Below are 24,951 nucleotides of genomic sequence, written 5' to 3'. Positions count from 1 at the left end.
CTAGAGACACAGCCACACTGATGCATATCACAAAACCTGAAATTGAAGGAAATTGAAGCCTTTCTTTGTGAGACATTTCATCATTTTCTCAGTAATTGCATCAGTTTTGTAATTTCTTCCATCACTGACTCCCCAGTAGCCCTGGCATCTTCTCGTCTGTGATATGGACGTGGCGGGTGATGGTGTTTGCCTCCAGGAAATTAAAGACCCCTCTCAATAACTGCATTAGTCATTGACACTTGCCACTGTGATTGGTCTTGTAACCACCATCAGAACTGGGCACGGAAAGGATATGAAAATTCACAAGCGGGAAAACAACCTTATCTTCCCCTGATGCAGCCTTCTCTTTACAAGAAATATCTGCAAAGTCTTTTTTGCATTTCTAATTTGCTCGTTAAAGGACATGTTTTTGACAGGCTGGTATATGTCCATGGGAGACTGGAAACTGTTTGGGATCATAGGAAATTGTGAATTCTGCCTGGGTTTTCCAGAGTTTCTCTACTGAGTTGCCCTTAACTTAAAAGAGCAAAAAATGTTTTAGAATTGTGTTTCAACATTTCGGGACACCCAGAAGACAAGAAGCCATAACACTGAAAAAACACCCTGATCTCGTCCTGTCTCTGTGGAAGGTACCAGAAGAAAAGTATACTCTGATTTTATTATTGCTTTATATCTTGGGCACTCCCTGGGATGACGGCAGTGGGGGCCAGCTGGGTAAATTTTTCCATAAGCATAGTGCTTCAAACTGAGCCACTCAACGGAGTCTATCCTAGAGTGAAAAAGACTAAAGACAAGAATCCCAATGAACGCACACTGTTTTCTGGGTTTTCCAATCCAATGGCCCTAAGATCTCTGAAACTTGCCAAATTGCATCTGTTGTTTGCTTAAGAATATGGTAATCAAATTCTAAATGTACATACATGCTCTTTGATTCATTCCAGTAAGAGGTATTTATCTTACAGGTATACTTCATATATAAGAATACTGTGTGTAAAGCTATTCACTACATTGCTATTTGTGTTTGAAAAAAAAATGCCTGTAAATAACCTGGAAAGGCTTCAATAGAAGACAAATTAAGTAAATTATGGTTCATCCACACAATGGAAAGCCATGTAGCAGATAAAAAGAACAAGGTAGCACTTCCATATTAAAAATGGAAAAATCTCCAGTACATAGTAACTGAATAAATGGGCGATGCGCAGCAGGGTACTGTTCCCATTTGGGTAAAGAAAAGAACAGAAACACATGTACGTGTGTAAAGCACAGGATATCTATGGAAGGATAGGCAAGAAACAGTGCCTCTGAGATGGAGAACTGGAGGAAAGGGATTGAGGAGGGAGGGAGGCCACAATTCTGTTAATTGATTATCACAAAGTTTAACACATAAGAATAGTAACTAGTACACGTAGTGCTTACTATGTGCCCAGCATGTTCTAAGCACATTACGTACTTAAACTAATGCAAAGTGCTCCTTTTAAACTATAAGATATTCAGATACCTGTCTTATTAAACTAAATTATCAACTACTTGAGAGCATAAACTTGACTTAAGCATTTTTTATATCCTACACAAACACTGGTACGATACATATCACATAATAATGTTCTCAAGAAGTATATGCTTCATTCATTCATTCAATATCAAATATGAGAGAAACTAATTATCTTTACCATTTAGAGCTGACTCAAGAGCTTAATCACCTTTATATAAAATTGTCTTTTCATAATCAGTTTGCTATGCCATGAAGTCAAGCCATAATCCAAAAATAAATGGCTTTGAAAATGTGCTATTACACATACATACAATTGTGGTTGTGCTGGACACACTGGGGCATTCAAACAAATTACTTAAGAAAAGTCCAGTTTTCTTCTTTCTTTTCATTCAAAGAGAAACACTATTTATCAAAGCACAGTCCCCTCCCTTTTTAAACTTTGAGTTCAGGAGAGTATTTAAGAATGAAAGGTCTGCTAAGTTAGACGGGATCAAGCAAATAAAGTGCTTAGCACAAGCCTGACCCATCAGAAACCCCTATTCAAGTGACACTATTTCTCATTTCTTATGTGTAGGCTTCAAACATCATGGGAGAGGAAAGTAAACAAGAGCAAGCGCTCAGTCTTGTCAACAATTGGGAAATATGTCTGCGACAAAAGCAGAGCAGATCATGGGAGTGGGAGTGTTTTTCCCCTTGACAAGTCATTAGAAGTCATCAGTGCTGTAAATCAGACAGACTGGGGAAAAAAAGAGAAAAAAATTAAAACCTTGATTCTTAGATTGAAAAATTCACTTATTCGATCTGGCATTTATTTGAGTGCCCGCTTGGGTCAGGCAGGCATTATGACAGGCAACTGTAGTCCTAAAGCTCATTTGATTCATTTAATGTGCTATCTCTTTTGCATTTACTTTCTATCTTTGAAATAAAATTTGCAGATATAGTAACAAATCCCATTTTACTGAAGTAGTAAAATGGTGGTAGAAAAATTCTCTAAATGTCTGGCCCTGACTTTTGGATTTGACAAAACAGCAGAACTTCAAATAATATTAAGGGGGCCTTCCCTGGTGGTGCAGTGGTTGAGAGTCCGCCTGCCAATGCAGGGGACACGAGTTTGTGTCCTGGTCTGGGAAGATCCCACATGCCGCGGAGCAGCTAGGCCTGTGAGCCATGGCCGCTGAGCCTGTGCGTCCGGAGCCTGTGCTCCGCAACGGGAGAGGCCACAACAGTGAGAAGCCCGCGTACCGCAAAAATAATAATAATAATAATAATAATATTAAGGGAACCAATACAGGGTTGTATTTGTTAAAAAAAAAAAAATGGTTTCATCTATTTTATGGACTGAATTGTGTTCCCCCAAAATTCATTTATTGAAGTCCCAACTCCCAGTACCTCAGAATGTAACCTTATTTGGAGATAAGGTCTTTAAAGAGATGAAGTTAAAGGAGCCTTTTAGGGTGGGGGCCTAATCCAATGTGACTGCTGTCCTTATAAGAAGAAAGGACTTTATGAGGAAAAAGTGGCCATCTGCAAAGCAAGGAGAGAGGCCTCAAAATAAACCAAATATGCACACACCTTGATCTTGGACTTCTAGCCTCCAGAACTATGAGAAGTATTGTTTAAGGCACCCAGTCTGTGGTATTTTGTTATGGCAGCCCAACAAACCAATACAATCTACTATGATACTCTTTCATAAAAGGAAGCACATTTTGGGGGACTTCCCTGGTGGCAAAGTGGTTAAGAATCTGCCTGCCAGTGCAGGGAACACAGGTTCGAGCCCTGGTCCAGGAAGATCCCACATGCCGCGGGGCAACTAAGCTCGTGCGCCACAACTACTAAGCCCATGTGCCACAACTACTGAAGCCCGCGCACCTAGAGCGTGTGCTCTGCAACAAGAGAAGCCACCGCAATGAGAAGCACATGCACTGCGATGAAGAGTAGCCCCTGCTCGCTGCAACTAGAGAAAGCCCACACGCAGCAATGAAGACCCGACAAAGCCAAAAATAAATAAATAGTTTTTTTTTTTTAAAAAAGGGACTTCCCTGGTGGTGCAGAGGTTAAGAATCTGCCTGCTAATGCAGGGGACACGAGTTCGAGCCCTGGTCCGGGAAGATCCCACATGCCGCGGAGCAACTAAGCCCGTGTGCCACAAGTACTGAGCCTATGCTCTAGAGCCCATGAGCCACAACTACTGAGCCGACAAGCCACAACTACTGAAGCCCACGTGCCTAGAGCCCGTGCTCCGCAACAAGAGAGGCCACCGCAATGAGAAGCCTGTGCACCACAACAAAGAGTAGCCACCGCTCACTGCAACTAAAGAAAGCCCATGCACAGCAACAAAGACCCAACACAGCCAAAAATAAATAAATAAATAATTTTTTTAAAAAAGCACATTTTAAACCACAAAGGTAGGAAGGACATAATTTTTGAATAATTTTGCTTTTTAAAGAAACTTCCTGGGACTTCACTGGTGGCGCAGTGGTTGAGAATCCGCCTGCCAGTGCAGGGGACACGAATTCGAGCCCTGGTCCGGGAAGATCCCACATGCCGTGGAGCAACTAAGCCCATACGCCACAGCTACTGACGCCTGCACTCCTAAAGCCCGTGCTCTGCAACAAAAGAAGCCACCGCAATGAGAAGCCCGCACACCACAACAGAGTAGCCCACGCTCGCCGCAACTAGAGAAAGCCCACGCACAGCAACGAAGACCCAACGCAGCCAATAAATAAATAAATAAATAGATTTATTTAAAAAAAAAAAACTTCCTATATTTGTATTTTTTTCATTTTGCTATAGGCCAGTGAAAACTCTGTTTTGACCAAGGAACCCCTGCTCTAAAATCATCTTTCTTCTTAATTTTTCATTCACTTGTTTCCAAACAAAAAATAACCATAGACTACACATGGCAAACCTAGTAATTCCAACCTAAAAAGGATGTGTTATGTAACAGGCCCATTTTCATAGTTAGAACATAGTTTATAAGTTTATCACCTGCTATATAATAAATCTTGTAAAAACATTTTCTCAAATGAATAATAACCTTTTAAATTTATAATTATTAAGATTGAAGTAGAAATACTTATTCAAATTATTTTCAAAATACAGTTGAATTATAAATTCATTATGAAGTTTGGGAAAATTATTTATTTTATTCAATGGAGTTTAGACAAGTAATTTCACATTTCATTTTAAATCCAGAGTCAGAAAACATTTCTTGTACATCTAGCACTCATAAAGATCATGGTATATCAATGAAATATTTAAATATAGAGATCGATTTTTAATGGATTTCTATAAATAACATTAACAGGAAAACGCACATAATACAATCTACTCTGGATCTAAGAGCCGTAATTTACTCAAATATTGAAAGAAACTAGTCTGAAAATTTTCTTGTTTAGAAAACATATTGAGAGAACAGGATCAAGGGTGGAGGAATTAATTTGTACTCAGCAATTCACAAACATGACATTTTTAAGATTTGAACAAAGGCTGTATGTTGGCAGCGCAGGGAATGATCTCTCTCTCTCTCTCTTTGTCTCTCTCCCTCCCTCCTTCTCCCTCTCCCCCCTGTGGAGCAGGGACATTTCATATTTCATAGTTTCTGAATTTCCTCAGGAGTTCTGAAGGAGCATCCCCAGACCAGCGGAAACGAAGGTGCCAACAGTTCACATCTGAAAAACCTGTAGAAGAGAGAAGAGAATATTTTAAAATCAGAGGTAGGAAAAGTCAAGCTTATTTATAATAGTAAAACAGCTTGTTGATTAGATTTCATTGCAATAAGTGAAATGTAAGGGTAAGTCTTTGGTATGAATTAGTAATATCTTACAGAAATGGATAAGCAGACTATTGAATCCTTATGAACAGGAATTGGTTTATATGGATGAGAGGGCCTTACGTGTTTAAATGCTTATTAATAAAAAGATATTTATAGATACTTCCAGTGGTGGGAATTTTGACAATTCATCTGCAAGCAAATTAGAAACTACTTTCAAACAGCTGTCAAAAGTAGCAGGTCAATGGAAAGGATCCCTGGAAATACAAATAATTTATTCCACAGTAGTAAGATTTTTTTTTTAATTCTAATAAACAACTTTGTGGAAAATTAGAGGAAAGGTCATTTTCATTCTCTACTGGAGGAAGTGTAAACTGGCAAAACTTCTAGCAGGCAATTTGGCAATATTTATCAAACTCATTAAAATATATAAACCTTTAAGCCAATAATTCTACTTCTAGAAATGTATCCTAATGAAATAATCATGATGTGCTCAAGGACTTAACTCTAAGGATGTTTATTATGATACCATTTGTAAATGTTTAAAAAATAAAGAAATAGTCTAAATCTTCAGTAATAGAAAATTGGTTAAAAGGCTTTGATATAATCATTAACAATGTTTTAATATTTATCATCATAGAAAAATGTTCGTAACATATTGCTAAGTAACTGGTAGTTACGAAACAGTTTAGACAGCATGATCTCATTCATAAATTCATATTTACATGGGTATTTATATAAAATTTTTTTAAGTCTCTAAGTAATTACCCCTAAATGTTAACAGTAACTATTCCTGAAGAGTTGGAATAGATATGATTTTCATTTTTTATACTCTTTTTTTGTTTATCTGTATTTTCCTATTTTTCTGCGATGAACAAGTATGCCTTGTATCATTTTTTACTTTTATAATATTGCTGATGTAAAAGCAGGTTACAGAATAATATATTAAATATGCCTCCATCGATATTTGAAATATTATCTAAATATGTAGTAGGAAAAATATACACAGAATAGTTGACAGTGATTCTCCCAGGAAAATAGGATCTGCACTTTCTTTAGAACTATCAGAGAAAAAAAATCTGAAGAATTGCCATTTGGGGAAAAAGCAAAAAGGAAATTGTTTCTGACAACCTGTAATTGAAACACACACACAAAATATGTACAGTAATATCCTTTTCATTTTAGGTATACTAACATATCTTAAAATATACCAAAATAACAATAATACATATTTCCCTAAGTGGTAAGACTACAAGTTATTGTATTTTCTTCCTTTTGCTTGACCATATTTTCTCACATTTCTACACTAAATACATGTTATTTCTGTAGTTTGAAAAGATGTTTTCGAGTTTGGGTCCACCTAGAAGTAGACCCCAGACAAGAACTTGAATTCAAGTGGCTAACTTGGGGAGTTAGTTGATCCCAGGAGACCCTGGTAGGGAAAGGAACCAAGTTTGTAAAGACCCCTGAGAGTTATTCCACTTGAGGGGTGAAGGCGCTGGGGAATTTAGCCTCCCACTCCCATTCATTACCATCCGATGGCTACACCCAGAGCGTGTTTACTCCCTGGTACTTAACTGCCCGCTCACTGCTGCCAAGCCGGACTCACTGCCGGAGAAAGCACTCTGGTGGGAGCCGTAGGGTTGGCAATGCCCAGAGGATATGTTAGCACATCAACAGCATCTGCTACATTTGTTTTTATTTTACTCCAGGATGTTTGATTCTAGAATTGTATTCATCAGAAGGCACATTTATTGCATATTTAAATGAAAAGAAAGTAAAAGTAAGATTGTCTCGCACATGGGTTTTCAGATGCCATGCTCCTTATTTTCCTGGTTGCAATGAAGAATCAGAAAATCATGGGGACTATTTAATAGAAGCTCATCACAGAAGAGGCATCAAAAGGCAAACTTCAAAGTAAATATCAAGCACTGCTTGAGGAAATTAACAAAAATGCTGAAAAGTTATGTGGGAAGCCACTCAGGGCTTGGTAAAGCTGACATGAATAATATTTCTTAAATGCTGATGTTATAAAAATTTACAGTGCAGTCAAATGAAATTATAAATAATCAGGCAACTGTGCTTTGGCATATGAAACCCTAACTTTAAGGCACTACTCAGAACAGCCAATAATCTCTTAAACAACATTAAGAAAATACTGGTAAATGCAGCTTTCAGCAAAATTGCGTAATTCTTATTCTCCAACAACAGCTTTCAAAACAGTGATCCTCCCTCCTCTCACCCCCTCTGCTTCATTCCTCAACCACAGTAAGAGAATACATTTCACAATGTGAGGGTATCAAAACTGGCATCACAATTTGTTCTGAGTAAATTACAATATATCTACACTGTGGAATATTTATCAGCTGTTCATTCTAATGAGTTCATTCTAAATATAAGGGTCTAAGGAGGAGTCCCATAGTAATAAAAGCTAACGTTAAAAAAGCAATGGCCAGGCTTCCCTGGTGGCACAGTGGTTGAGAGTCCGCCTGCCGATGCAGGGGACACGGGTTCGTGCCCCGGTCTGAGAAGATCCCACGTGCCACGGAGAGGCTGGGCCCGTGAGCCATGGCTGCTGAGCCTGCGCGTTCGGAGCCTGTGCTCCACAACGGGAGAGGCCACAGCAGTGAAAGGCCTACATACCGCAAAAAAAAAAAAAAAAAAAAGCAATGGCCATGTACCAGGTCTAAATATTTTACATATGTTATTTACTTCTCAGAAAGACCTTACAAAAAAAAAAAAAGGCTTCCCTGGTGGCGCAGTGGTTAAGAATCCACCTGCCAATGCAGGGCACACGGGTTCAATTCCTGGTCCGGGAAGACCCCACATGCCGCCAAGCAACTAATCCCATGCGCCACAACTACTGAGCCTGCGCTCTAGAGCCCGTGAGCCACAACTACTGAAGCCCGCACACCACAACTACTGAAGGCAGCATGCCTAGAGGCCGTGCTCTACAAGAGAAGACACCGCAATGAGAAGCCCCCGCACCGCAACCAGAGAAAGCCCACACGCAGCAACAAAGATCCAGCGCAGCCAAAAAAAAAAAAAAAAAGACTTTACAAGGTAGAGGTAGACACAAACATTTTAACTAATATATAGAGATAAGAAAATGCAAATACAGAGAGGTTATCTCACTTGCCCAAGGTCACACAACTCATCAGTGGGAAAAGCTAGGCTCTGGTTCCAGAGTCTGTGCTCTTAGCTACTGTATAACAGAGAGGAATGTGCACAGTATAACCCCATTCTTTATTTGTAAAGCCCTCACAAACGAACATATGCTTATACATGCCTTTGTTAGCATAGACAAACAAAGGCTATGGAAGGAGACACACCTGGGCATCTGCATTGGTTACTTCAGGAAGTAGAAGGAGAGAGGGATGAGACTAGGGTAGACACTAAATTGTTGTCTATATGTGATTCTTTGAATTTTTAATGATAAGCTCATATTACTTTGGGGTTTTTAAATATCTAAACAACTGTTTTTGAAAAGAAAGAGAATTTTATAGAATCTTATGAAAGGGATTTAAGTGGGGCCTCAGTGTGAGAATCTGACGTGATCAACCCCCTCAACTCTGGTGAACTCAGAATAGGTCTGAATCTGAAACATATAGTCACAGGGAGGCCCGAAGGGTTCCAGAAGCCCAGATCTGAACATTCCAAGGCTAAATGGAGAAACATTCACGTGTTTGCCTGTGAATGCCTGTGGGTGGGTGTTTGTATGTGTATGTTTGCCTAAAACACTGTTTTTAGGACATTCGAGCTTCTGCTTTGATTGGTTTGTTATATTATAACCACTGCCAGTTATGCGGCTGATGCAGTCAACTGCAGGCTCTATGAAAGGATCTCTTGGGTAACCAGCAGAGGCACCTGAAGGAAGCTCTAAGAATCTTTATTCCCAACAAGTAGTGAGCATGTAAAAGTTCTCCTCAGAGAGAGTTTTGAAGTGACTGTCTCTAGAAAGACTATAGTTCACCACAAACTATCGAATTATCTTCTTTTTTGTAAGAAGTGTTCGAGAACATTCAGGAACCTTTTACTTAAAGGCTAAATTCTAGTGGGGTGTTGTATCACAACCATGAGAATCAAGAATTTGGAGGACAGTTAACGTGTGTGTACATAACACACCTGTACAAGATAAATACAGTGGGATGGCCAGATAGACAAAGAAATGATAACAATAGCTAACAATTATCCAGGGCCTGCCGTAGGCAAATCACTGTGCTAAGCATTTTGCATGGATCGTCTCATTTAATCCTCATGGTAACTTTATGAGAAGGTACCATTCTGATCTCTATTTTGTAGATGAGAAAACTGACGTGTAGAGAAGTTAAGTAACTTTTACCCAGTAATACAGATAATAAATGGTAGAGCTAGGATATGAACCCAGGTAGTATAGCTGGGGAGCCAAGAGTTTAACCTCTGTAATACCCTGCTTCAATGGATATATACATGGGTCAGATGTCTATAAATCTACTTACAGGTAAGGTATCTTCTCAGGATAGTGCAATGCCTTAGAATGCAGACTCTGCAACCAAACTGCCTCAGTTCAGACCTCTCCCCTGCCACATACAAGCTGGATAACCTTGAGAACATTATTCAACCTCTCTAGGCTTCAGTTTTCTCATCTATACAATGAGAATAATATTGGTACCAACCTGGGCTTCCCTGCTGGTGCAGTGGTTGGGAGTCTGCCTGCCAATGCAGGGGACATGGGTTTGATCCCTGGCCCGGGAAAATCCCACATGCCATGGAGCAACTGGGCCCGTGCGCTATGGCTACTGAGCCTGCGCCCTAGAACCTGCGTGCCACAACTGCTGAGGCCCGCACGCCTGGAGCCCGTGCTCCGCAACAAGAGAGGCCACCGCAGTGAGGGGCCCGCTCACCACAACGAAGAGTGGCCACCACTGGCCGCAACTGGAGAGGGCCCGCGCACAGTAACGAAGACCCAACACAGCCAAAAATAAAAACAAATAAATAAATTTATAATATTGGTACCAACTTCACAAACTTGTAATGAGGATTAAATAAATTAATATATGTAAAATTAATATTAAACAAGATAATAGATGTAAAGTAATATATGTAAAGAACTACACATAGTAAATTCCTAACACGTGTTAGCTAGTACTGTTTTAGTAAAGCGATGACGATCCCAGAAATGTCTCAAGTTTTCCCTTGCAAGGAATGTGTTAAGGAATATATCTTCTAGTTTCTGTGTCAATGCTAGGTAAGTATCTTTTAAGGTGCTAAACCAGCCCTTATATTTGGCACTACTATGTAGCTGGAAAGGTTGAGAATAAATACAATATAAAATGAGCCTTTTAATTTCACACCTTCTCTGTTCTGCAAAGCTACATGACATGACTTACCTGGAGAATCTGGATTTTGTGAGGAGAATGATTTCTCCATGGATTTGGATTCTTTTTGCTCCATTTTCTCTGTGGTTGGACCGAACTCCTCATTCTTTATCTCTTTTTGCTCATTCAGTTCCTCATTTTCAATTTTATCGGTATGAGTCTGGTCAGATTCTTCCAACATCAGATCTTTTTTACCTCTGGTAGCCCAGTGCATTGACTACATTAATTGAAAGCAGATGTATAATATAAAATCAATATTATATAGTTTCTATATTTAAAGTTCAATATGTGGTAACACCTAACCTACTAGTATAGTGCTGATTAACAAAATGTTAGACTTGACTATTAGCCAGATATTAATTCAGATGTTAATCAATTAATCCTCACTGATTTGGAAAACTAATGATATAAGGAGAAATCCATATCCTGGTAGAAAGCAAAGGGACCAACATCAGAGAGATTCCAAGAATGAGATGTTTTCTTAGAAAGTTAGGCATAAAATTACCATATGACCCAGTAATTCAATTCCTAGACACAAAAGAATTGAAAACAAGTGTTCAAAGAAAAACTTAAACTCAAGTGTTCATAGCAGCACTAGTCACAAGAGCCAAAAGGTGGAAACAATCCAAATGTCCATCAATTCGTGAATGAATAAACAAAAATGTGGCATATTCATACAATGGAATATTATTTGGCCATAAAAAAGGAGGAAAGTACTACAAAGTGGATAAACCTTGAAAACACTATGCTTAGTAAAAGAAGCCAGAAATAAAATGCACATATTGTATAATTCCAGAATAGACAAATCCATACAGATAGAAAGCAGATTAGTGATTACCAGAAGCTGGAGAGAGGGGAATAGGGAGTGATGCTAACAGGTACAGGGTTTCCTTTTGGGGTGATGAAAAAGTTCTGGAACTAGATAGTGATGATGGGTAAACAACATTGGGAAGGTACTTAATGCCACTGAAATGTACACTTTAAAATGGTTAAAATGGTAAGTTTTCTGTGTATTTTACTATCAAAAAACAGACAATTGGGCTGTGTACCTTGAGCCATGCCAGAGATTAAACCTAACTACTGTTGTAACTACTATCCCCACTCTACTATTGTGACCTTCCATCCAGCCATGATCAATGAAGAGTTGGCAAATATTAGAATTCTGGGTTATACATCTTCTCTTTAAGAAAACTCATGGCACAAAGCAGAAAGTCAATCAATATTTACTGTGAAATATTTGTCCTAATTTTAAGTGGATTCACTTAAAGTCCAGTTATCATCAAAATAATGAGAACTTTCTAAATATCTTTCCATTTTTTAATAATAATATGAATGTGTATGTGTATACTGTATGGAAGGTTTCTGGAAGGAAACACAAGAAGCTGCAATGGTGGCTTTCTGAGAGAGGGGAGTAGAACTGGAGTCTGGAATAAGGATGGACTCACTTTTTATTACATATCCTATTGTACTATTTTGATTTTTTTTAACAAAAGTGTTGTTTTATTATATTTTTTTAATTTACAATTTTAAAAAATCAGGGACCATAAATCAAGTGTTGGGCATTGCCCACTAACTTCTGGTAAAACTTTTATATTTTTAGACAAACACAATATCCAAAACACTTGAAAACACCCCCCAGAAACCTGACATCCTAGAACTGCGTCCAATATACTTGGGTGGTGGTCCTTTGTCAAGTAACTTAATGGTGTAATTTTTCCAGCCTAGCTCTGGCTTCTGATGGTAGTGTCAGGAGTGAGGAAAAAATGAAAAATGGATCTTCAAAATGGAACAAAAGCACAAGACAATTACTTTTCTCCATACATCCTTTTGTACCTTTTTCACGTGTGTCCTGTATATGTATTTCCTTTGTCTTTTTTTTTTTTTTTTTTGGCTGCACTGTGCGGCTTGCAGAATCTTAGTTCCCTGACCAGGGATTGAACCTGGGCCACAACAGTGAAAGCACCACTCGTAACCACTGGACCGTCAGGAAACGCCCTGTGTTTCCTATTAAAATGTTTAAAATTGGATGGATGGGTAGATAAATGAAAAGACAAATAGATGAATACAGAGTAAGAAAGAGTGAGAGTTTGCTGTGTCAAGAATATTTCAAGTAGAATAATTAGCCCTGACATCAACCAAAATAATAAACATAACTGTTTCTTGAAACCTCATCTGGATATTGTGGGATGCTATTTCTGAAGCACTGCTGAACAGTAGCATACTACCTCTGTTGCTCAGAAACCCAAGAAAAACCCATAAGCCACATATTTGGGCAACTTTAAAACCCAGAATATATTATCCTCCTAATATCCAGGATATTCTTTTCCTGTGCTGCAAAAAAAAAACAGAATAAAAGCAAAGCAAAGAAACCAAACCAAATAAAACATTGATTTTTCTAAAGTCCAAGGCTTAGCGAATAAGCTCAGAAGTTGTGACATTTAAAAACTGTGCCACAAAAAAAAAAAAAACTGTGCCACAAACCATGGCAGGGGCCACTGCCTCTGCTACACACGTGCCCCATGTTGCAAGGGGCATCGGGCTTTTCATCTTTAGCGCACTGAGGTCTGAACTATCTCAAAATACTGCGATTGCCAGCTTCTCCCCAGAGCACCACTTTATTTGCTAGTTTAAACAAATCAACGTAGGCAGGCGGTGGCCCATTATGTGTGTATTTGGCCAAGTTCGCTACGTGGGGTGGAGGGAGGTGGGAAGTGGGAGGTGGCGGGGAAGGGGCAGAGATCACTAGCACCTTAAAGAGCTTAGAGAGATACCACAATTTCTTACCACCTGTCTCAGGAGCCTTAACACTGTGCACACAGGCAGGAGCCAGGAGAAGTACCTCACCATGAAGAAAGGGGTACAAAGAAAGTACAAAGGGGTAAAATGCCTTCTTGGACTCTTTTAAACAAATCTGTTCATCATCGTTTTTTAAGAGAATTGGGAAATGTTAATGACATGGTGTTTATAAATAATAGCCAATATGATCACAAATAGCATGATCTCAACTAAATTAAAAGCTGGAAAGATATATTCAAATATAGATATATAAATATATAGATAGATACATATACATAAAATATACAGACTGGCGGGCAATATAGCCTGTACACAGCCTAAAACCTTAAGTATATTCAAGCCTTCTGCCCTAATCCAACCTGAAAACTCACTTCTTCCCACATTCAACCTATCTCTCCCCAACTGCAAAGGAGCGTCATCCTGAATCCTCTTCCCCAAAAAAAGACCCCATAAAGCAGTTACTGCCACCATTCAGTGTAACCGGTTCTCACACTAACAAATGAAGGACAGAAAACACTGGAAGGAAATGTACCAAAATACAAATGGGGTTATCTTTGCATGGCAGCATTGTGAAGTTATTTTTTCTTTTCTTTCTTTTTATTTTTTGGTGTGTTCTAAATTTTCTATGACAAGATTATACATATGTACAACTAGAGTTTAAAAATTAGATTGAGTTGTGGTTGCCAAAATATACCAATATAAGGAGGGAGCTTCTCGGTGCCAGTAATATGTGTGTTGGGGTGAGGGGTGGTGTATACAGAGTGTACACTTCACAGCCACTTGCTAAACTGTAAATGCAGGTTTTAAGCATTTTTTTCTGTAGGTTTTATATTAAAATAAAAATGTTAATTTTAAAAAGAGTCAATGGCCTCAGCTAGTGTAAAATATAATCTGCTTGGTTTGGTTTGTTGTTTTGTTTGCTTAGTTTCTTGGGTTTTTTACAAGTGAGCGGAATAGAGGAGGCTGGCCAGTGGCTTCGTTTGTGGAGGGGGAAAGATACTGAGAAAGTTAGTGAAAAGAGCTGAAAACGTTAGATGTGTGTATCACAGGTCAGCTAGGTGGCCTGTATACAGTGTATCAAGAGCTGAAAACGTTAGATGTATGTATCACAGGTCAGCTAGGTGGCCTGTATACAATGTATCAACTCTTTTTTTTTTTTTTTTTTTTTTTTTGCGGTACGCGGGCCTCTCACTGTTGTGGCCTCTCCCGTTGCGGAGCACAGGCTCAGCGGCCATGGCTCACGGGCGCAACCGCTTCGCGGCATGTGGGATCTTCCCGGACCGGGGCACGAACCCGTGTACCCTGCATCGGCAGGCGGACTCTCAACCACCGCACCACCAGGGAAGCCCTCAATTCTTGCCTCAGTACTTTTCTTTTGGAATAAAAGTGCCTACAGCCTGCCTTAGATGGGTGGTGAGGGTTAATGACTGACCTATAGTAAACACTTTGAAAGCATTTGTAGCAATTGGTACAGCGTGGGACATTTTTAACGACTTATGAGAATTTTTTCTCAGAATTTTATTTTGACTGCAACCATTTTCCCACAAGCATCCTAAAGCCATATATTTTGGAGCAAGAGGGAGAGCCATTCATACCCTGGATCCCTTGGGGTAAAACCATTTAGCAAGACAATGATGATTTCTCTAAGATTCTTTGAGCTGGAAAGGTGTCTGTTTTCAAGTTATTACAAGATCCCAAAGGCCACAGTTACTGAAGTCCTCACTTCATAGTCCCTTTTTTTAAACCAACATCACATATCTAGACTTAAATTTCCAGCATATTCACTGACCTGAATGAATTCTTAAAATATTTTTACAAATTAGACTATCAGGAGGAACTTCTAAAATGGAAAAGAAAACTTAATAGCTAGTGAAGTGACAGGGACTTGGTGTGAGGAAAAAAAAATACCAATTAGAGTTTCATCACTCTTGGATGATAGAAATGTGTCCACCCTGAAGCTATGGTTCATTTGAGGAATTCTCCCAAGGAGATTCCTGTATTATGAACCTGTGTGATGCTGCAAAAGTACATTGTGATTTGTCCTGCACTTTTAGGGCAAGAGAACATGCAGATGTGTTTTAGATAAACGTCACCTAAAATTTCACCTATAATCCTAAATTATAACCATTTTATTGTCAGAATGACCTATGTAATATACCTAATCCAAACACCCTAATGGTGATGTTTATCTACAAAAAGATGGTGATCTAATAGGTGATGAGCAATACTAGGTATGGCAATTGTTATTAATTTCTCTAGAGTAGTGAGTGTGAAAGGATGGACAAATGAAATGCACACACACAAAAAAACAACAACTAAAATGTTATAGAGAGAGGTGAGGTTTTCACATGCAGAAGTCACTGTGAGGATTAGAACAGAAAGGAATGAAAGGAAGTTTCAGAAAATCTATCGAATGAGGTACAAAACACATGAAATTTGGTATAGGGGTTTCAAAGTTCACTGAGGAATAGAACAAAAGTAAGTCAGAAACGACAAGGTTGAGCCCAAAGAAGACTGCAAGGAAAAATATCACTGCTGATTTAAAATAGGAGGATATGCATCTCATCATTTTTGTACCACTAATAAAAATAAATCCTGAACCAAATGCTAGCCCAGCGTAATATTTCAAGTTTGCTGACAAGACTAATGATGCAGCCAGTAAGATCTGATATGTAATTATTGTAAGACCTCAAAGAGTTCATAGTTAAGCTAAATTCTAAGCAGAAACGATGTGTTTGGAGACAGGACATTAGTGTTTAATGGAAAGACGTCTGCAATATAAATTAGAGCAGGGGCTTGGAGAAGAGTTTTTGAAAAATCCACAGCTAACTTGATATTAGCAGTTAAAGTTAAGTAATAGAGTTCAGTGGATCATCAAGCAAAATGAACTATAAATCAAAAGGCATTAAAATAACAAGGGTCACTAATTCAGTAGCAGTTACAGTGTGTAACACTCAAGAGACTAGAAATAGTTATGTAGAGGTGGCAGGACAATGTTTATTTAGTCAGTGTTAACAAGGAATTTTGGATATACACAATGTAAAAGAAAAAAATCTTATTTTTGTGTATGTGAAGCTGTCACTATTTTTTTAGAGATTCTCTCTAGTTATTTTGTGTATATATTCAACCATCTTATGGTTAGTCCTTCATAAATACTTAACCCACCTTAAACCATTTGAATATACACTGCATTCCAAAATGAGATTAAGAAAACAGTTTACATGTTATGTAGAATGGCTTTAACTACATTCTTTGAGAGTTTTTCATTGTTCTTCCCCATTACTTCAAAGACCCTCCCTCATTGTTGCAGGTTTTTTATCAGTTACAAAACAATTTGCTCAAGTCTCCTTAAAATAAAAACTATCCAGAAGGAATCTAAATGTAACCTTGAAGAGCTATAATTCAAGAGATGTGAATCACTTTATACACTAATTCTAATATGTCCCTTAAGACTTCCTTATAAGGTAACTTATGCATTCTAAGTCTCATGTTATTGAAAAATGTCCCTGTAAAAAAAAAAGCCAGAAAATAAATCATATCTAAGAATGTAAAAACTGGGCTTCCCTGGTGGCGCAGAGGTTGAGAGTCCGCCTTCCGATGCAGGGGACGCGGGTTCGTGCCCCGGTCCGGGAAGATCCCACATGCCGCGGAGCGGCTAGGCCCGTGCGCCGTGGCTGCTGAGCCTGCGCGTTCGGAGTCTGTGCTCCGCAGTAGGAGAGGTCACGGCAGTGAGAGGCCCGCGTACCACACACACACACAAAAAAAAGAATGTAAAAACCTTTAAAATTATATTTTCTCTACAATCTACAAAGGTCCATGGAAGAACAAAATAAATACATAACAGTAATTACAGAGATTATTTTGTATTTAGCTTTTCTAATGCCATGAAGGAAAATAACACAATGGTTTAAAAAGTCTCTCTGCATCTATCCAACAATTCTTTCACCAGAATTAATAATGGGAATAATTTACAAATAATTTACAGCTTTCTTTGATTAATTAGGTCCTTTTTTTTTTTTTTTTTTCGGTACGCGGGCCTCTCACTGTCGTGGCCTCTCCTGTTGCGGAGCGCAGGCTCCGGACGCGCAGGCTCAGCGGCCATGGCTCACGGGACCAGCCGCTCCGCGGCATGTAGGATCTTCCCGGACCGGGGCACGAACCCGTGTCCGCTGCATCGGCAGGTGGACTCCCAACCACTGCACCACCAGGGAAGCCCAGGTCCTATTTTTTATTGAATTTGTTAAGCCTTGAGAAGAGAACAGGCTCATATGAACTAAAAAGATGGAGAATATGAATTTGCAATGGTTCAAGGTTCGGCAGTATTATATGAGCAACTTGAGAAGCACAGTTATCAGAATGTATAAAACAGTAAATGATAACGGGGAGCATATACATATACTGAATCAAACAGCCAAAGAGACTGACAAATGTAGTCAGAGGCTCTTCTGGCCCTGATGTACTGACTTTCCCTTCACAGGATTTTGTGGACACTGTGTTATATCTAGATACTACCAGCCTCTTGGTCTTCTCTCTCCTCTTGTCTGCTGACTCTTTAAGCTACTATGTGAGTCTAATCCAGGGGCAGCCTGAGCTTCATAAATTCAGTTAATCCCAGAGAGAAACATACCGTTTTCACCGAGTCACTCAAAGCTTCCCACTGCTGGAATGGCATCGATATCTGGCTCCTTCGCCAGTGGTCATAGCGGGCTCGACTTGCTCCATTAGTCAAAATCTCCTTTGCCTTCTGCAGTTTCTGAAAAGTCTCCACTAGAAAACAAATTTTAAAATGAGCACTACTTTCCCGGAAGAGTTATTTTTAAACTCCCATACAATCCAACTGATCTCACTGAAATATGTCTCTGTTATTTACCAGCTGTGTAACCTTGGGCCAGTTCACTTCATCAAGCTTTAGTTTCCTCATTTGTAAAGTGCATCATAAGGACAAGTGAGATTTTGTACGTAATGTACCTGGCTCACTGTTTATCCACTCCCTTTACTGAGCTCCAGTGATGTGCTAGGTGCTCTCCCAGGTGCTGATGACACAGATGTGAACAGTAGACATAATCTACCTCACAGGATAGACGTTTATAAACATTGGGAAAATTACAATCTTGTCTACTAGGAAGAAAACTACCTTTTCTAGCGGTAGTGTGATAGAGGGTAATGAGCAGGCTAGAGGAACAGTGTAAATGAAGACTCTAAGGCAAAAAAAAAAAAAAAAGCATGTTTATTTAGAGGAAGTAGAGGATGCCAGTTTGGCAGGAAGACACGGGCCAGGGGAAGAACAATGAGGGGTGGGCCTGTAGAGTAGACAAGGACCCGGTCACCCAGGACCTTAGAGGTTATGCTAAGGATTCTGGTCTGTTTTTTCTTGTAAGGGCAATGGGAAGCTCCTGGGAGGTTTTAAACACAGGAAATAACATGGTAGGTGGTTGATAAATGGTAGCTGTGTCACTGATCTATTTGACCAGATGGCATATAATAGGAACTTTTCAAGACCTGTTGGAAACACTTCCAATATGTCTTCTGCTCCTCAGTGAAGTTAAAACTTTCTGTAGAGCAGGATACAAGACCAATATACAAAACTCAATTGTGTTTCTATATATTAGCAATGAACAATCTGAAAATGAAATTAAGGAAACAATTCCATTTACAATAGCGTCAAAAAAATAAAATACGGGCTTCCCTGGTGGCGCAGTGGTTGAGAATCCGCCTGCCGATGCAGGGGACACGGGTTCGTGCCTCGGTCTGGGAAGATCCCACGTGCCGCGGAGCGGCTGGGCCCGTGAGCCGTGGCCGCTGAGCCTGCGCGTCCGGAGCCTGTGCTCCGCAATGGGAGAGGCCACAACAGTGAGAGGCCCGCGTACCGAAAAAAAAAAAAAAGATAATAACAAGTGTCGGTGAGGATGTGGAGAAATTGGAAGCCTCATACAGGTGGGACTGTAAAACAATGTTCCTCCTTTGAACCACAGTTTGGTAGTTCCTCAAAATGTTAAACATAGAATTACCATTTGACCCAAGAATTTCAACCCTAAGTATATACTCAAGAGAACTGAAAACATATGTCCACACATATAAAAACTTGTATATGAATGCCCATAGCAGCTTTATTCATACTAGCTAAAAAGTGGAAACAACTCAAATGTCTGTCAACCAACAGGTGGATAAACAAAATGTGGTATATGCTACAACATGGATGAACCTTGAAAACATTATGCTAAATGAAAGAAGATAGATAGTCACAAAAGGCCACTTACTGTGTGATGCCATTTATATGAAATAGTCAGAATAGACAAATCTATACAGTAATTAGATTCGTGATTGCCAGGGGCTGGGCAGGGGGAAATGGGAAGTGATTGCTAATGAATATAGAGTTTCTTTTTTGTTCACAACAATTTTATGAGGTGGATATTATTAGTATTATTCACATTTTACATAGTCTAAGGCTGAAGGAGGTTCATATAACTTGCCCCAAGTCCCTAAGCTACAAGTGATGGAGCCACAATTCAAACCCAAGCCTGCCAGGCTCCCCAACTGGGAAGGCTACACTTGACTACCTTCCTGCCCCTTCCATTTTCCTGCAATACATATGACCCTCTAATCTCCACTTTCTCCTTAATCTCCAGGGATAATAAAAATCTTCCTTGTTCATCACTAAGATCCACGTTGTACCCTTGAGAAACTCAGAGTCTAGTAAGGAAGCAGACATATAAGCAAATCATTTCAATACAGTGTGATAAAGAGAAATATAGAAGCAAGACTGGTTCTGCATGGGGAGTCAGGACATACTGTACTAGTTTTCTAAACACTTGGAGTCATCCTTGACTCTTCTCTTTCTCTTACATTTCATTTCTAATTCATTAGCAAATCCTGTTGGCTCTACTTTCAAATGTAGCCAAGACCTGACCTCTTGTCCCCGCCTCCACTGCCATCACTCTGGTCCAAGCCACCATCCTCTCTTGGCTGGATTATTATACTAGCTTCTCAACTGATCTCCCTGCCTTTGCCTCAGTCTGTGTTCTACACCGCAGTCAGAGTGATCTTTTTAAAAATAAGTCACATAGGGAATTCCCTGGCGTTCCAGTGGTTAGGACTCTACTTTCACTGCAGGGGGTGCGGGTTCAATCCCTAGTCAGGGAACTAAGATCCCACAAGCTGATCCCACAAGCCTCACAGCCCAAAAAAGAAAAAAAAAAGTCACATAATGTCACTCCTCTGCTCAAAATTACTTCCATTTTGACTTCTAATTTCTCTTAGAATTAAATTGAAAATTCTTACCGTGGCTACTAGGTCCGACATGCTCTGCCTGCCCTCTGCCCCTCTCTTCCTTCTCTGACCTCAGTTTTTTTTATATTTATTTATTTATTTATTTTTGGCTGTGTCAGGTCTTAGTTGCGGCATGTGGGATCTTTCATTGCAGCACACGGGCTCTTCATTGCAGTGCTCAGGCTTCTCTCTAGTTGTGGGACATGGGCTCAGGAGTTGTGGCACTCAGGCTCTCTAGTTGTGGTGCACGGGCTCAGTGGTTGTGGCACGTGGGCTTAGTTGCCCCACAGCATGTGGGATCTTAGTTCCCCAACCAGGGATCTAACCCACGTGCCCTGCATTGGAAGGCAGATTCTTAACCACTGGACCACCAGGAAAGTCCCCTCCTATTTCTCCTATTTTTCCCATCTCCCTTGCTACAGCCATAGTAGGTTCCCTGATGTTCCTTGAGTACCCAGGCACACTCCAGCCCCAGGACTTGGCACTTGCTGTCCTTTCTACCGAGAAGACTTTCACCCCAAGCACTCACATGACTTACTTCCTCCAGATGTCAGGTCAGATGTTGTCTTGTCGATGGAGTTTTCTCTGAGCATGCTACATAAAATAACTGCCCACTCCATCAGCCCCATTCCTTTATCTCCGTTGCCCTGCTTTACTTTTCTTCATAGTACCCCCTGACATTATATATAGTTATTTGTTTATGATCTATCTCCTCCATGAGAATACAAACCCCATGAAGGCAGAGACTTTGTTTTGTTTCTGCTGCACCCCTTGTACTAGAGCAGTGTCGTAGGTGCTCAAAAAGTATTTGTTCAATGAATGAATGAGTGAATGCTTCCAATTTGGATGTGAATATAAAGATATTCATATAATGCTATTCCCTGAGCTCTAAGCACCAAAGAAATGACACATGCCCTTAAAACATTTTGTGAATTAGGCACGTTTTAATAGTATAACTGGGAAAAGTAATTAAAATTATCCTGATGGTGCTTAAAAATACCTCACGGGAAGTAGTCAATATCCTCTGGTACAGAAGATGTTAGGGCAAATGTACACTCAATACTGATGGTACCACCATACCAATTGTGAAACTACTGAAATACTTCTGTACCTCAGTTGGTACAGAGCTGCTGTTCCTGAGCTTTAATCCCCCAAACACCACCACTTCAAGTGTTCCTCCAGCAGCCAGAGGAACTGCCAACCATGGCAGGGCACCTCCAGGACCCTGTCCAAAGCTGGGCAGCACAGGTACGTAATAGGTCATTGAATATTTAATATCACTGCTGGAGGTAGTAGCAATTAATAGATTAAAGGGAAGACCCTAAAGATGGGGTTATTAAAAGCTAAGGAAGGGGCTTCCCTGGTGGCGCAGTGGTTGAGAGTCCACGTGCCGATTCAGGGGTCACGGGTTCGTGCCCCGGTCCGGGAAGATCCCACATGCCGCGGAGCGGCCGGAGCCTGTGCTCCGCAACGGGAGAGGCCACAGCAGTGAGAGGCCTGCGTACCGCAAAAAAAACAAAAAAAAAAAGCTGAGGAAAACAAACACATAAAAAACATCTTGCAATAGCTGCTAGCTCCAGTGAGTAAAATCCTTCCTGTTGCTGACGACAGTGTAAATGTCCCGATGTATAAATGACGTGTCACTTTTTCCAACGGGATAAAAAGCTCATTAAATTATCACCATGGATGCACATGCCAGTTACTACTAGAGCAGAGGCTGTAAAGGTTTACATTTTTATCTATGATTTACCTTCTGTTTGCACATTATTGTTGGCCTCATTTTCCAGAGTTTCCAGAATGAAAGAATTATTCTAATATCAATCCCTCAACAGCAGTTGATAAGCAGAAAGCAAAAGAGACCTTACCTTTCCTGTTAGGTGGCCTTTTCCTTGTTCCATACCCTTCACCACATTTAATAAAAGTGAGTTTGGATTTATATTTGTCCTTTAATATATCCACTAATCAAATGAATCATACAAGATAAACATATACCAGTTCTGGGAAGAGAGATCTCATTTTATAAGCTTATACAAGCAAATGATGATGGAACCTTTAAGAGACATTCTGATTTAACTCCTAGGTCTACTTTGAAAATACGAGATTCTTTTAATTCATATTTCATAGTATAATTTGTATTATTATTATTATAGCCACAATTTAAATGTAGACCACTTACAATTACTTGAGAAATAATAATAATAATATGATATCAGGACATGCTTTGAAAACAATCTGGAGGAAAATACACCAACTGTTAATAGTGGTTCTCTAGCAAAAAGAGATAAGAGCAGACTTTCACTTTCAACATTATTTAACACTGTATGTTATTTTTATTCCAAGGGGGAAAAAGCAATAAAGAGATTTTAAAGTACAAAAACATTGAAATATTTCAGTCAGTAAGAGACAAAGAGTTCCCCTTCTTCACATATTCAAATGTATTTGAAGCCTGCAAATCAATAACAAAAATACCATTTCACGGGTCCTTAATTTAGTTTGAAATCCCTTTCTTCAGGCTCAAAGAGAAGTTAATAAAGCATTGGCCTGAAACCATTACTGTTATGTGCACATAGGACTGGCATGAGTACCAGCCAGAGGCTTTTGATCTCAGTGACACAATTTCTATAGCACAACCAGTCCTGCCTCCATCACCCACAACTGCAGAGCAAAGATCTCTAAAAGCCTTAGATTTAGATTTTTTTTTAATGAGAGTGAGAACGATCTAATGTTTACTTACAAAGAGAAAACTATCCCATTTTGTTAAATTTTTATCTTGGAATGCTGCATAAAAACAAGGAAAGAAAGTCCACTGACTCATAATTGCCAACATTCATTGAGTTCTTCCTACATGCAAGATACATCATTTAATCCTCACAGCAAACACATGAAGTAATAATATGCTATTAGTCTACCCATTCTACCTAGGAGTATGTTGAGGCTCAAAGAGGTTGCCCAAAATCAACTAGCTCATAAGTGGGAGCTAGGAGCAATCCAGACAGACAAACCTGTGTTCATATCTACTACTCCGTCATGCTACCAAATCAGTCATTTCAGTGGCAGCGGTTGAGACTACATTTAGCAAACCAAAAAAGTGTATATACAAGTTTAATTTCTTCTACCTGCAGTTGTTCTAAAGGCTTAGCCTTTCACCTTAATGAAATATGTTTCAAAATCTGTCCAATATATTCTGGATTTCAGTCAAGCTAAAATCAGCATCAGGGTGAATTTCTGTTTCACATTTTAAAATATTTTTATCAGTAACCTTAACCCTTCTCCAAGTGTGTAAAGAACCACTTAAACTTTCAGAAAGCCATATTAATCCAAATTAAGGAAATGGATGCTTAAACAGATTTCAAAGCAATTTCTACCCAAAGGTTGAATCATCTATCTACTGCAAGCCTTACAAGGGAAGATATTGATGTCTGTGTACCTTTTCATTTTAAACAATATTTACACAGTCCAGTGTTTCTCTGAACAAGAAGCCTTGTGGTAGCCCGTACATGAAAACTCCCAACACTATGGCAACTAGAATGGCAATGATTGCACAATGATTCATCATGCACCCTGAATAGAAATTGTTTGCTGGGGACAGAAAAACAACTCAAAGCCATGCTTTACTGGAGAGGAACCCAGTTAAAGAATAATCTGTGGTGGTGGGTTTTTTAAGTGTTTATCAAATTTTTATACTTTTATGCTAGGACATCTATCTTAATATTAACTCTAGTTTAGAGAGGTAATTCATATGTCTCCTACAGAAATGTTCACAAATTCATTCTTTCACTCATTCAAGAAATTATGTGCACAAAGTAGCTGTCCTCCACTGCAGGTGCTGTGCTCTGTGCAAGGCATACCACTTTGAAGGAGATAAGCAGGAAGCCAGGCTCACTGAGCTTCCAGTATGACTAATAAGCAAATTGTCAACAAGAGGACAATATGATACACAGCTGGCCACCTGACGTATACGCAGGGTGCTCTGGGTAGCTGGGGCACACATAAATCCCAGAGGAAGTGATGGCTAGGCTGAGACCTGACTCAGGAGCATGACCCAACCAATCAAAAGCAGGGCAGGGGGCTTTCCTGGTGGCGCAGTGCTTGAGAGTCCGTCTGCCGATGCAGGGGACACGGGTTCGTGCCCCGGTCCGGGAAGATCCCACGTGCCGCGGAGCGGCTGGGCCCGTGAGCCATGGCCGCTGAGCCTGCGCGTCCGGAGCCCGCAACGGGAGAGGTCACAACAGTGAGAGGCCCGCGTACCACAAAAAAAAAGAAAGAAA

At 39.7% G+C, this 24,951-nt stretch overlaps 1 protein-coding gene across 1 annotated transcript in view; it reads right to left on the bottom strand.

Moving 5' to 3' along the window:
• Positions 1-5,034: 5,034 nt before the first annotated feature.
• DNAJC12 (DnaJ heat shock protein family (Hsp40) member C12) overlaps positions 5,035-24,951 on the bottom strand; it is a 33,581-nt gene continuing 13,664 nt past the window's right edge. The window contains exons 3-5 of the mRNA XM_067710817.1: positions 18,045-18,184; positions 10,634-10,838; positions 5,035-5,172 (exon numbers count right to left, since the gene is read on the bottom strand). Coding sequence (XP_067566918.1) covers positions 5,078-5,172; positions 10,634-10,838; positions 18,045-18,184 — 440 coding nt within the window. The 3' untranslated portion in view covers positions 5,035-5,077. The remainder of the gene's footprint in view (positions 5,173-10,633; positions 10,839-18,044; positions 18,185-24,951) is intronic.

The sequence above is a fragment of the Pseudorca crassidens genome, chromosome 16 (assembly GCF_039906515.1).
Source record: "Pseudorca crassidens isolate mPseCra1 chromosome 16, mPseCra1.hap1, whole genome shotgun sequence".
NCBI lineage: Eukaryota > Metazoa > Chordata > Mammalia > Artiodactyla > Delphinidae > Pseudorca > Pseudorca crassidens.
The sequence above is the reverse complement of the archived record's forward strand: the minus strand, read 5'-3'. Positions and strand labels throughout refer to the sequence as shown.